This window comes from Rhineura floridana, chromosome 15 (genome assembly GCF_030035675.1).
Source record: "Rhineura floridana isolate rRhiFlo1 chromosome 15, rRhiFlo1.hap2, whole genome shotgun sequence".
Taxonomy (NCBI): domain Eukaryota; kingdom Metazoa; phylum Chordata; class Lepidosauria; order Squamata; family Rhineuridae; genus Rhineura; species Rhineura floridana.
Genome location: NC_084494.1, coordinates 29113022 through 29125853, shown reverse-complemented (window position 1 = coordinate 29125853; position 12832 = coordinate 29113022). Strand labels below are relative to the sequence as shown.

The following is a 12832-nucleotide window of genomic DNA, read 5'->3' as shown; positions in this document are numbered from 1 at the left end:
CCCTGCCATTTTGCAGCGGTTTGGATGTGGCCTGGCTGACCTGGCCTGAGGCTGCCCTCACCACCACTAGGGATAGGGGAGAGATTCACTTCAGTTCACATTTCAAGCTGAATCTATCCAATTTGACTTTCCAAAAACAATATGGGAACTGAAACACAGCCATCCTTCAAAATTCACAATTATCCAAATTCTGCCATGCAGTTCTTCAAACAAGCAATGATCACAAAAATGCATATATTAGGGGAAAATGTGCACAAAATTATCAGATTTGTGAAAATAATATAGAAAATACATTAGGATAAACTGCATGTAAAAATATATACATTAGGATAAACTGCATACAAAAAGGTATTTATTAGGAGAAATTTAAACTAAAATGCTGAAGAATTTTCTCGAGAATTGAAAAAAAAATCACAAATTGCTCCAGAAATGTGGAGAACTGAATTTAAGATTAAAACAATGAAAAAGAGAGAGAACGGAAACTGACAGATCATCCCCTCCCTAGTCACCCACACATGTAGCTTGGCTGCTTACAAACTGAATCTCTTCCCCAGGGCTAGGCAATAGTTTGGTTAGACTATCTAGCAAACATTCCTGAGTAGTTGCATCACTTCAAAGTTGAGCAGCTAACAGCGCATCGGGAAGCAAGCAAAGCTAAGAGCAGCAGACATATCTTATTGTTCACAGCCCAGACCTGGTTGAAGAAGATTAAGATGATGAAGAAGAGGGAGTCCATCCCCTCCTTGAGAAACTCTCCCATTTATAAGTTTTCCATATCTCCCAATATGGAAAAAGAAGGCACAGCTATTTCCATTAGTGAAAGAGAAAGAGAAATGCTTCTACAAATAAAGCATGCTAAAAGCGTCTGCTTTTAATCCTCAACATGTCAGGTGGAACTTGGGGGGTGGGATGAGAGTGAGAAGTTCAACAAAATAACACTCATCCCACTGCATTTGTACCACCAGCAGCGGCAACACCTCCCAAAAAAGTCAGAGATGATGAAGACAGGCACCTTGCTCTGCCCTGGCAACAACTTGCTCACAATCTTGTTGTTCCCCAGCCATGTGAGCTTTACTGTTTTCATGTGGCTATAGATTAACCTTATTGTTAAGTTCTTAGATAATATAAAGGAGATTACTCACTTTGAAGGTCCAGAATGAGAGGCTGTTTATTGCTGAACAGGCTAACATATAACCACCTGGGAATCTGGAAGTAACACAAGATAAAGGGTGAGCCTTTCTTCCAACCCATAATAACCAGAGACAGTGATTAACTCCATCATGGCCCATTACTACACTTGAGCTCATATTGTTTTAGTGTGGTTGTTAAGCTAAGTTACAAGTTTGAATTTCTTTTGGGGTTTTTTGTACTCTTCTAAAAGTAACGGTGAACAGCTGGTATAGCACAGTGGGGAGGAGAGCCTGGCTGGGAGTCCAGAGTCTGTGAGTTCAAATCCCTGCTCGGATCTCCTGGGTGTCAAGGGCCAGCTAAAGATCACCCCCATAGTGAGTGGCTCAGGGGTTACGTGCCCTGCCACCTGTGCAGCCGTGGGCAAGCTGCATAGTCCCAAGGAGCCCAGTTGCCCCCCAACCGGCAGTTGCGGACAAGGAAGAGGCTGGCTTGTGCAGTTGTGGCAAGCTGAGCAGGCCCTAGCCAGCTGGGGAGGACTAGCCTCAGAGGGAGGCAATGGTAAACCCCCTCTGAATACCGCTTACCATGAAAATCCTATTCATACGGTAGCCATAAATTGGGATCGAAGGCAGTCCATTTCCAAAAGGAAAGGTGTTGTGATGGGACGGAATACAAGTAACCCAAACAGTAGGCAGAGCCCAAGCCAATGATGGGCAGAGCCAACTCATTCTAGCTTCACCCCCATCCTCCTTCCTGCTGAGTTCTACAAAGGCAACACTGAGACTAAGGAGACTGGGCTAAGTTCAAGGTTCTGGGTTTGGTGTACAAAGCCCTATACAGCTTGGGACAAGGATACCTGAAAGACCATCTTACCCCTTATATATCCAATTGATCACTGCGCTCTGCAGTGAGGGCCTCCTGCAGATACCATCTTATCAGGAGGTCCATTCTACACAACATAGGAAAAGGACCTTTAGTTTTGTGGCACTGACCCTTTGGAATGCCCCCCCCTGAAATATTAGACAGGCGCCATCTCTGTTATCTTTTTGGCGCCTTTTGAAGACCTTCCTCTTTCAACAAGCCTTTTAAGTAGAGACGTTATCCCAGTCTGCATCTGTGTTGGAATTGCTTTTTAAGATGTTTTAATATATTTTTAAGCTTTCTTTTTAAAAATGTTTTAAAGCTTTTTTTTTAAAAAAAAATTAAAGATATTTTTTAATATATTTTAAAGTCTGTTTTTATGATGTTTTAAAGTGTTTTTATTGCTTTTGTTTGCCGCCCTGGGCTCCTACTGGGAGAAAGGGCTTGATATAAATCAAATCAAATAAATAAACAAGTTAGAGGGAGCTGGCAGGCAGTGCTGCCGCCCTCTGTACTGGTTGTAAGTAAGAAGGCAGGCAGGCAGGCAGGGCCTAGGTGAGGGCAAAATGAGGTTGGTGGGGCACTATCCCACTTGCCCTAACCCTGTCAGTCTCCACTGCAGGGGAGAATTTTGAGAAAAATGAGAGGGCGGCAAATTAATTCCAACTCTGGATGCTGATGCTGGTGCTGATGCCTGCTAGCTCTGAGGAATCTTGGAAGAGGAGTTGCAAGACAAGTTATTTCCAACTCTGGGTGCTGATGCTGATGCCTGCCAGCTCTGAGGAATCTTGGCAGAGGAGTTGCAAGTAAAGTTATCTGTGTTGTGATTATGATTAAGAAACTGAACCCTGTTTGTGCCAATGTGTCTGCTGGTCAGACAGCTGATTTACAAGAAGAAACTCCAGCAATAGATTAGAGCCAATGGGATGCCATGTTTGGACATTTCTAAACTTCTGGATCAGAAACGTCTGCCCTTTCCTGTTCATCCTGCTTGTGCTGTTAACAGCATCCTGAAGTGCAGACATTAGCACACTGGGGCATATATATACTGATGAGGTCTGAATTGGCTACAACTATCCAGGACAGAGACCTTGGGTGGTATTCAATGATAGCTCAGTAGTACAGTAGGGCCCCGCTTTCTGACGTTCCATTTTCCAGTGTTCCGCTGATGTGGCGGCTTTCAATTAGGGGAAATTCCCCGTTTTAAAGCTGATTTTGTGCTTTTGCAGCATTTTGCAGCATTTTTGCGTCATTTTTGCGTCATTTTTGCGCAATGCGCCCCATTATACTCAATGGGTTCCGCTTTACAGCGATTTCCGCTTTACGGTGGCAGTCCGGAACGGAACCTGCCATATAAGCGGGGCCCGCCTGTATAGATTAGCTCCACTCAGAGTAGACCGATTTATGCTAATGGACATGACTAAGGCTGCATTCAGACGTGGGGTTTATTGTGTTATTTGTCCTGCTTCTGTCCCGATTTGTAATGTTCCTTTCACACTGTAGTAAGAACATAAGAACATAAGAAGAGCCTGCTGGATCAGGCCAGTGGCCCATCTAGTCCAGCATCCTGTTCTCACAGTGGCCAACCAGGTGCCTGGGGGAAGCCCGCAAGCAGGACCCGAGTGCAAGCACACTCTCCCCTCCTGAGGCTTCCGGCAACTGGTTTTCAGAAGCATGCTGCCTCTGACTAGGGTGGCAGAGCACAGCCGTCATGGCTAGTAGCCATTGATAGCCCTGTCCTCCATGAATTTGTCTAATCTTCTTTTAAAGCCATCCAAGCTGGTGGCCATTACTGCATCTTGTGGGAGCAAATTCCATAGTTTAACTATGCGCTGAGTAAAGAAGTACTTCCTTTTGTCTGTCCTGAATCTTCCAACATTCAGCTTCTTTGAATGTCCACGAGTTCTAGTATTATGAGAGAGGGAGAAGAACTTTTCTCTATCCACTTTCTCAATGCCATGCATAATTTTATACACTTCTATCATGTCTCCTCTGACCCGCCTTTTCTCTAAACTAAAAAGCCCCAAATGCTGCAACCTTTCCTCGTACGGGAGTCGCTCCATCCCCTTGATCATTCTGGTTGCCCTCTTCTGAACCTTTTCCAACTCTAGAATATCCTTTTTGAGATGAGGCGACCAGAACTGTACACAGTATTCCAAATGCGGCCGCACCATAGATTTATACAACGGCATTATGATATCGGCTGTTTTATTTTCAATACCTTTCCCAATTATTGCTAGCATGGAATTTGCCTTTTTCACAGCTGCCGCACACTGGGTCGACATTTTCATCGTGCTGTCCACTACAACCCCGAGGTCTCTCTCCTGGTCGGTCACCGCCAGTTCAGACCCCATGAGCGTATATGTGAAATTAAGATTTTTTGCTCCAATATGCATAATTTTACACTTGTTTATATTGAATTGCATTTGCCATTTTTCCGCCCATTCACTCAGTTTGGAGAGGTCTTTTTGGAGCTCTTCGCAATCCCTTTTTGTTTTAACAACCCTGAACAATTTAGTGTTGTCAGCAAACTTGGCCACTTCACTGCTCACTCCTAATTCTAGGTCATTAGTACCTGTTGCATTATGGAACTGTGGGTTTTTTTATCAATATACTGCCAGGTGGCGCTAAATTTAATTTACACCTGTGGGTGCAGTGTGACACAACAACAGTGGACGTCATCAGACATGTCACCCCCTCCACCCTTTATGTGCATGCACACTTCTGTATGCCGGAATACCTCCCCAAATTTTGTTACATGAGCAGCGGTGGCATGATCTCAAGAAAACTGCGTGAAAAATAAAATGTCAAACTCCTGGGTTAAACTTTCTGGTTAAGGTTGCAAACATACTTTTTCCGGAAGCAATCAACACAAAGGTGAATGCTAAACTCCCCCTTGATTCCACTAGATTTGCCAAAGTGGCTTTAATGTAGTTTGAAAGATTATATAAAATATGAAAACTAACAGGTAAAGAAACATCAGAAAAACAAGGTAAAGGACTATCTGAATGCAGCCGCGGGTTCATTCATTTCCATGGGATTGCTCTGAGTAGAACTTAGTTGAATACAATACTTTGGAATGATGGTGGATCATAGCTCAATGACAGATTCATCTCAGCAGCCAACTGCACTAAATACACCAAATGCCATTCAGAGAAAATTTAGGAAAGGCAGTGAAAACTGTCTATCACTTGATGTAACCCTCACTTTCAGCAGGTATGTCTGCACCCAGGAGCACTGATCAGGCACTCCCGTGGTAAACCAATATCACCAGGGCTTGTATTTGGCACGAAATGTAAAGGGCACTGAACATGAATCCTGACTGACAAGGAAAAATCAGAAGGGCTCCCATTAGGTCCTTTTCAGCCCCATCGTTACCTGCCCCACACCATGCCCACATATAATGTCAGGTGTTGGGTACATGGTTGCAGTATAAGGAAAACAGTCTTGCAGGCCAAGTTAGGGCCCTGGCCAGGAGTAATTGGTCAGAGGCTGTTCTTTTTTGCAGGGGGGCAGAGCAAGAAGAGTTTTCCATGATATCGAGATTGGCTGGGGTAGTTATAGGCATTTTTTGCCTTCTCTAGGGTAGCCTCTAGTTGTCTTGTAGTAATTAAGCTATGAACTCATTAGGTGGTGGTGGTGAAACTCAGCTCTTCCATCACAGTCAAGGGGCAAGGAGGAATCAGCAAATGGGAACCCCCAGAAACGGATCATATACTCCTGTCCAGTCAACAGACAGGAGGAGCTCCCCCAGGGAAGGGGAGATGCCTGTACTCAGCCCTTGTGGTTGGAACAGCTGAGCAGGTGCCTTCTGGCTGTGTGGGCAGCTGCTCAATCTGGCACCGGCATGCAGCTTAACCTGACACAATGGGCATGAGCACTTCTATGGGCAATTAGGCTCAATTGTGAGGAAGGTGCCCAGGGGCACAAGTGGCATAGACTGCCAGGCCTTTCCCCTTAAAGAAATTTAATCCACTTTAAACAATCATGGCTTCCCCCCAAAGAATCCTGGAAAGTGTAGTTTGATAAGGGTGCAGAGCATTGTTAGGAGACACCCATGGTTTACCAGTCAGTCCCTCTTCCCAGAGAACTCCAGGAATTGTAGCTTTATTGGGGAATAGGGGTCTCCTAACAACCCTCGGCACCCTTCACACACTACACTTCCCAGGATTCTTTGAGGGGGAAGCCATGACTGTTTAAAGTGGAATAATGATGGTATAAATGTATGGTGTGAAATGTGGTCTTGGTTCTGTTATCTCCCCCTTCCTCAGTCAATCAGACTGCTGGGAGCTCCCCCTAGAGGGGAGCGATGATTCAGCCGCAGCTACTTGTAGCAACCTTAGCTCAGCCTCTTTGTAAGAATCATCTTTCAGCCTCGGAGAGCTTGTATTTTCACTTTCCATTCTTTTTTTATACAGTGACAACCAGGAGGGAGAGGGCAGAAAACTGGCAGACAAAGGGAGAGGGTTGGAAGGAGAAGAGGGTAAAATTGCAGGAAGCAACACCTCAGAAGAGAGGAGTGAATGTTTGAGCTTCACTGCAATCATCCAACTGGCGGCAGGTAAAGAATTGTGATTTTGTGCCGGGAGGAGTCTGTAATGTCAGTTTTTTCCTGACCTTCTTTGGGACAAAGGAGACCAAATGCAATGGAAGCAACTGCAAAGTATCTCCTCTAGACCCACACCTGACTAGTGGATCTGTCAATTTTGGTTGGGGGGAGGAGCCCTCAGGAACATTCTTCAGTATAGTGTGAATTTCTTCTAACATATTCATTTTGCATGTCAGTTTCACTAATATATGCACTTATATGGACACTTTACCCTATTGTATGTATTTTTGTGAGAGCCAGTGTGGTGTAGTGGTTAGAGTGCTGGTCTACAACATGGGAGACCACGTTTCGAATCCCCACACAGCCATGAAGCTCACTGGGTGACCTTGGGCCAGTCACTGCCTCTCAGCCTCAGAGGAAGGCAATGGTAAACCCCATCTGAAGACCACTTAACGTGAAAACCCTATTCATAGGGTCGCCATACATCAGGATCGACTTGAAGACAGTCCATGTCATTTTTCATGTATGTTTGTACACATGATTTGGCTATTGCAAATGTTGGAGTATGGCTGTGTAGTGTTTCAGAAAATGCAGATCAGGTAGCTCTGCCTTTAAATGTGAACTGAATCAAATTTCTCCCCTGTCCCTACCCCTGACCATTGTACACGCACTGCAATGTGTATAGAGATTCCCTATGCATTTTTTTTATCCCAGAATATACCAGTGCTGTGTTAGAAATTGTTTTAATTGTTTTTATTTATCACCTGCCCTTTCTTCCAGGAGGAGCTCAGGGAAGCAATGTGAAATTGGGTGTGGGGGTATACACATATATCTGAAATTGTTTTGGTTTGGTTTTCCATTTTATTTTATAAAAATCTTTATAGACCACCCCTCATATAAAATGTCGGGGTGGTTTACAACAAAATTTACAAAAAGTATAAAATACCATAAAATTAATCCAGAATAATTCTAAAAATACCTGGCTCATCTTAAAAACTTTAAACCACTGACTATCAACTTTAATAATAATAATAATAATAATAATAATAATAATAATAATAATAAATGTCTTCAGGAGACATCTGAGTGTTATCAGCAAGTCTGGCTGCCGAATATCTGCTGGAAGAGGGCTCCACAGCATGGGACTAACAACCCTAAATGCCCAACTTCCAGTTGAGGGCAGTCAGGATTCTGGAACACAGGGGGAAACTAACAGCCCTTCTCCAGATAATCTCAGTGACTGAGCTGGGATTGAAAGACTCAGGCAGTCCTTAAGCTTTAGGTATCCTGGATGGACACAAGCTGCATTGTATTTGTTTTACAGTTGATGTTTTTATTGTCTTTTTTTATGGTAAAATCACTTCCAGGTGTTTTATAGGAAGCAATACATAAATGAAATGAAATAAAATATCAAGTTCCTGAGGCATCCCTACAAGAGAGGCTGCTCCAAAACTTGTATCTATCCACAGAGTTTGACAATGATGGAAACTGTATTTTATATTACTATACATAAGGGTCTGTTCCGTGGCAAGTGGTGTAATAATGCACAGAAACTAGTGCACAAGTTGCATAAATGAGACCATAAGTTACAAGCATCAAAGTTATGGGGGAGAGGGAGGAAATAATGATTAGATAACAACGAGACTGGTGCTGAAATTCATCTTGGCCCATTCCAATCTGGGTTCAGGCCTGGTTATGGGACTGAATCGGCCTTGTCGCCCTGATGAGAGAAGGACAAGGGGAGTGTGACCCTGTTACTCTTACTTGATCTCTCAGCGGCTTTTGATACCATTGACCGTGGTATCCTTCTGAACCAACTTGGTGAGATGGGTATCAGAGACACTGTTTTACAGTGGTTCCAATCTTACCTCCAGGGTCATTTTCAGAGAATAGCACTGGGGGATTGTCTTTCGGCCCCTGGCAGTTGGGCTGTAGGGTGCTGCAGGGTACCATGTTGTCCCACATGCTGTTTAACATCTATATGAAGCCCTTGGGAGCAGTCATCAGGAGATTTGGGGTGAGGTGTCAGCAGTATGCTGATCATAGAATCATCAAATAGTAGAGTTGGAAGGGGCCTATAGGGCCATCAAGTCCAACCCCTTGCTCAATGCAGGAATCCAAATCAAAGCATTCCCAACAGATGGCTGTCGGAGAGCCCACTACCTCTCTAGGTAATTGGCTCTGGCTGATGATACCCAGCTCTATTTCTCTGTAACATCTGAATCAGGAGAGGCCATGCAAACCCTGGACTCACTGCCTGGACTCAGTGGTGGGCTGGATGAGGGCCAATAAACTGAGTCTGAATCCTAGCAAGGTGGAGGCACTGCAGGCGGGTGGTTCCCGAGATCAAATAATTGATTAGTTGCTGCTTTGGATGGGGTCGTACTGCCTCTGAAAGAGCAGGTTTATCGTCTGGGGGTGCTCCTGGATCCATCCTTGTTACTAGAGGCTCAGGTAACCACAGCAGCTAGGAGTGCCTTTTATTAGCTTCATTTCTGGACCAGGATAGCCTGACCACTGTTGTCCATGCACTGGTAACCTTCGGGCTGGATTACTATAATGCACTCTATGTGGGGCTGCCCTTGAGGTTGGTCCGGAAGCTGCCGCTTGTGCAAAATGCAGCGGCACAACTGCTTCCTGGGGCAGGGTATCGCAAACATGTCACCCTGCTGCTGAAAGAATTGCACTAGCTATCCATTAGTTATCAGCCAAGTTCAAGGTTTTAGTTTTGGTGTACAAAGCCCCTATACAGCTTGGGACCAGGATACCTGAAAGATCGACTTACCCCTTATATTCCCAGTCGATCACTGCACTCTGCGGGTGAGGGCCTCCTGCAGATATCTTATCAGGAGGTCCATTCCTCACAACATAGGAAGTGGACCATTAGTGTTGTGGTACTTACCCTTTGGAATTCCCTCCCCTTAAATATTAGAGAGGCACCATCTGTGCTATCTTTTTGACAACTGCTTAAGACCTTCGTCTTTCAACATGCCTTTTAAGTAGAGATCTTATCCCAGTCTGCATCTGTGTTGGAATTGCTTTTAAGATGTTTTTTAAGTTTTTAAAAAATATGTTTTTAAAGATGTTTTGTTTTAATATGTTTTTAAAGATGTTTTGTTTTAATATATTTTAAAGTCTGTTTTTAAGATGCTTTAGAGTGCGTTTAGTGTTTTGTTTGCTGCCCTGGGCTCCTTCTGGAAGGAAGGGTGGGATATAAATTTAAAAAATAAATAATGAACACAAACTTCCCTTCCTTCGCAGTACAGCAAGAATGATGGATATTGAAGAATTTAAAGGATATGTTTATGATGGGAGTCTGGTAGATGCTGTGTCTAATGTCCTAGCAAAACCACTGGAGGCATTTGCCAACACTCCCCTCCGCATTGCAGTAGTAGGAGAGCTGGGCTCCGGGAAATCCTCCTTCATCAACGCCATGCTGGGCCTTGATGCAGATGACCCGCGTGCTGCTGAAACTGGCATACATACCATGACGGTAGAGGTCAAGACTTACCCATATCCGACACTTCCACAAGTCATCCTATGTGACCTCCCAGGAAAAGGATCCTCATCTTTCGGGGAAAACACTTTTGCTAAGAAGGTAGACTTAAATTGCTTTGATTTCTTCATCATAGTCGGCTCCCAGCGTTTCCGTTCCACTCACGCTGACCTGGTCCATGAGATCCAAGAAATGGAAAAGAGGTTTTACTTTGTGCGTGCCAAAGCAGACCTTGACCTGATGGCCACCAAGAGGCAACGGCCTTCTGCCTACAATGAGGAGAAGATCCTTTTGCGCATCAAAGAAGACTGCAGAGAATGCTTGATAAAAGAATGGGTGAGGGACCCACAAGTCTTCATAGTATCCAATATGGAACCCAGGTGCTTTGATTTCCCCCTCCTGCAGGAAACACTGAAGGCTGATCTCTTGAGGCTGAAGAGGCAAGCCTTTCTGCTCAGCCTGCCTAGCATCTGCATGCCCACCTTAGAGAAAAAAAAAGAAGCCAGGAAGAGGAAGATTTGGCTCACAGCCATTTGCTCTGGCTTAATTGCTGCCATCCCAGTTCCAGGCCTCTCATTCATGGCTGCCATGTTCCTGTTTGTGAACTTCCGCACTCAGTGCTTCCTGGACTTTGGCTTGGATGATCGATCCCTTGCAGCTCTTGCTCAGCTTGTTGGGAAGTCAGAGGCAGTCCTGAAAGCAGTGATGAAGTCCCTTGTGCTAAAACCAGTAATTTTATGGAGGCTTCCAGACTTAGTGGGTGCCACAGTGATGATAGCAGAATATTCCTACGGATGGAGTTTCCCCATCTTTGGCTGCCTACTGTCCGGAGCAATTTCACTGCCTTCTACCTACTTCATGCTGCAGAAATGTGTATCGGATGTTGCTGATGACACTCAAAGGGTTCTGACCAAAGCTCTGAAAGCTGCAGAGAAGGAGCCTGTTTAGTTGCAGACACCAGAAACTCTACATGAGGCTTTATAGATTGTGTAGTTCTGCATTTGTGCGCTCTAAGCATGGATTTTGGTGACTGGGAATGGAATTCAATATCATGAAAATATGAGCTATTTTTAAAAGGCTAGCATGTTTCTAGATCGTACTGTAGAAAGAGATGGAGTCAGACAAAAGGGCTGTCTGTATTCCAAACATGGGGGGCAGATACTGAGGTTGATGGTCAACCTCATTTTATGTAATCTTTCAAATGACATATAAGCCACTTTGGCAATTCTAGCGGAATCAAAGGGGAGTTTATCACTCATTTTTGTGTTGATTGCTTCCAGCAACCTTGTTAATCCAGAAAGTTTAACCCAGGAGTTTGGCACTTTATTTTCCCCACGGTTATATCAATACCCTATAGATTGTATCATATTGCTGACCCTGAGCACAAAGAAAGCTAATGTTTCTTTTAACATGTCTATAGATTTCTACACGTATCTGTTTGTAAATGCAGAAATGTAACCTGAATGTATCCCCCACTGAAGGGCCTCTCTTGTTTCAATACTCCCCTTTTCCTATCTGTACTTTGTTCTTTTGGCTCCTAGCGCTTATCTCAAGGTTGCACAAACTATGCAAGTGAATGTCTGCAAAAGAAGCAAGATGTTCCTAGCTTTGTTACTTTAAGCACCCCTCTTTACATATCTAAAAGTCACTTTGTCTACAGTTATTTTTCTTGTAGTTTATGACGTCTGCTCCCCATTTTTGTAACCACTGGGGAATCTATAAAATCTACTGTATTTCAATAAACGGGGTTCCCACTTCTGAAAGGCAACTTGCTGGCAGGTTTTGGGACCCCTTTGCAAAGGTAATTTTGGCAACTTATTTCCTGATCTCTGGCAGTGGGTTATTGCTCTCAACTCCGCATCTTCCCGGGTGGATGTGAGCTGAGTAGACAGTGACGGCTTGCATGTTGGGTTTGGACCTAACATTAGTCAAAATTGCATACAAAAATGTATTTATTAGGAGAAATTTAAACTAAAATGCTGAAGAATTTTCTCGAGAATTGAAAAAAAAATCACAAATTGCTCCAGAAATATGGAGAACTGAATTTAAGATTAAAACAATGAAAAAGAGAGAGAACGGAAACTGACAGATCATTCCCTCCCTAGTCACCCACACATGTAGCTTGGCTGCTTACAAACTGAATCTCTTCCCCAGGGCTAGGCAATAGTTTGGTTAGACTATCTAGCAAACATTCCTGAGTAGTTGCATCACTTCAAAGCTGAGCAGCTAACAGCGCATTGGGAAGCAAGCAAAGCTAAGAGCAGCAGACATATCTTATTGTTCACAGCCCAGACCTGGTTGAAGAAGATGAAGATGATGAAGAAGAGGGAGTCCATCCCCTCCTTGAGAAACTCTCCCATTTATAAGTTTTCCATATCTCCCAATATGGAAAAAGAAGGTACAGCTAAAGAGAAAGAGAAATGCTTCTAAAAATAAAGCATGCCAAAAGCGTCTGCTTTTAATCCTCAACATGTCAGGTGGAACTGGGGTGGGTGGGATGGGAGTGAGAAGTTCAACAAAATAATGCTCATCCCACTGCATTTGTACCACCATCAGTGGCAGCACCTCCCAAAAAAGTCAGAAATGATGAAGACAGGCACCTTGCTCTGCCCTGGCAACATCTTCCTCACAACCTCGTTGTTCCCCAGCCATGTGAGCTTTGCTGTTTTCATGTGGCTATAGATTAACCTTATTGTTAAATTCTTAGATAACATAAAGGAGATTACTCACTTTGAAGGTCCAGAATGAGAGGCTGTTTATTGCTGAACAGGCTAACATATAACCAGGTGGGAAAC

At 44.0% G+C, this 12832-nt stretch overlaps 2 protein-coding genes across 9 annotated transcripts in view; one reads left to right on the top strand and one right to left on the bottom strand.

Annotated features, from left to right (window-relative positions):
- The window catches only part of LOC133370416 (interferon-inducible GTPase 5-like), a 21951-nt gene extending 9119 nt beyond the window's left edge, over window positions 1–12832 (bottom strand). Inside the window, exons 1-4 of one of the 7 annotated variants that reach the window (XM_061596704.1) lie at window positions 12768–12808; window positions 12332–12441; window positions 10053–10962; window positions 1143–1206 (exon numbers count right to left, since the gene is read on the bottom strand). The gene's annotated coding sequence lies outside the window, so the exon portion shown is untranslated. Of the gene's footprint in view, window positions 1–694; window positions 776–1142; window positions 1207–2004; window positions 2029–10052; window positions 10963–12331; window positions 12442–12767 lie in introns of those variants that run through there. The other 6 variants (XM_061596706.1, XM_061596707.1, XM_061596705.1 and 3 more) reach the window with 6 other exon arrangements.
- On the top strand, window positions 6331–12511 carry LOC133370415 (interferon-inducible GTPase 5-like). 2 transcript variants are annotated; one of them, XM_061596702.1, is made up of 2 exons: window positions 6331–6553; window positions 9803–12510. In XM_061596702.1, the coding sequence occupies exons 1-2, from the start codon at window positions 6516–6518 to the stop codon at window positions 10983–10985; spliced, it is 1221 nt and encodes a 406-aa protein (XP_061452686.1). In that variant the 5' UTR covers window positions 6331–6515; the 3' UTR covers window positions 10986–12510. The 2 variants fall into 2 exon arrangements, with proteins under 2 accessions (XP_061452686.1, XP_061452687.1); XM_061596703.1 differs by having other exon boundaries at window positions 6359–6553; window positions 9808–12511.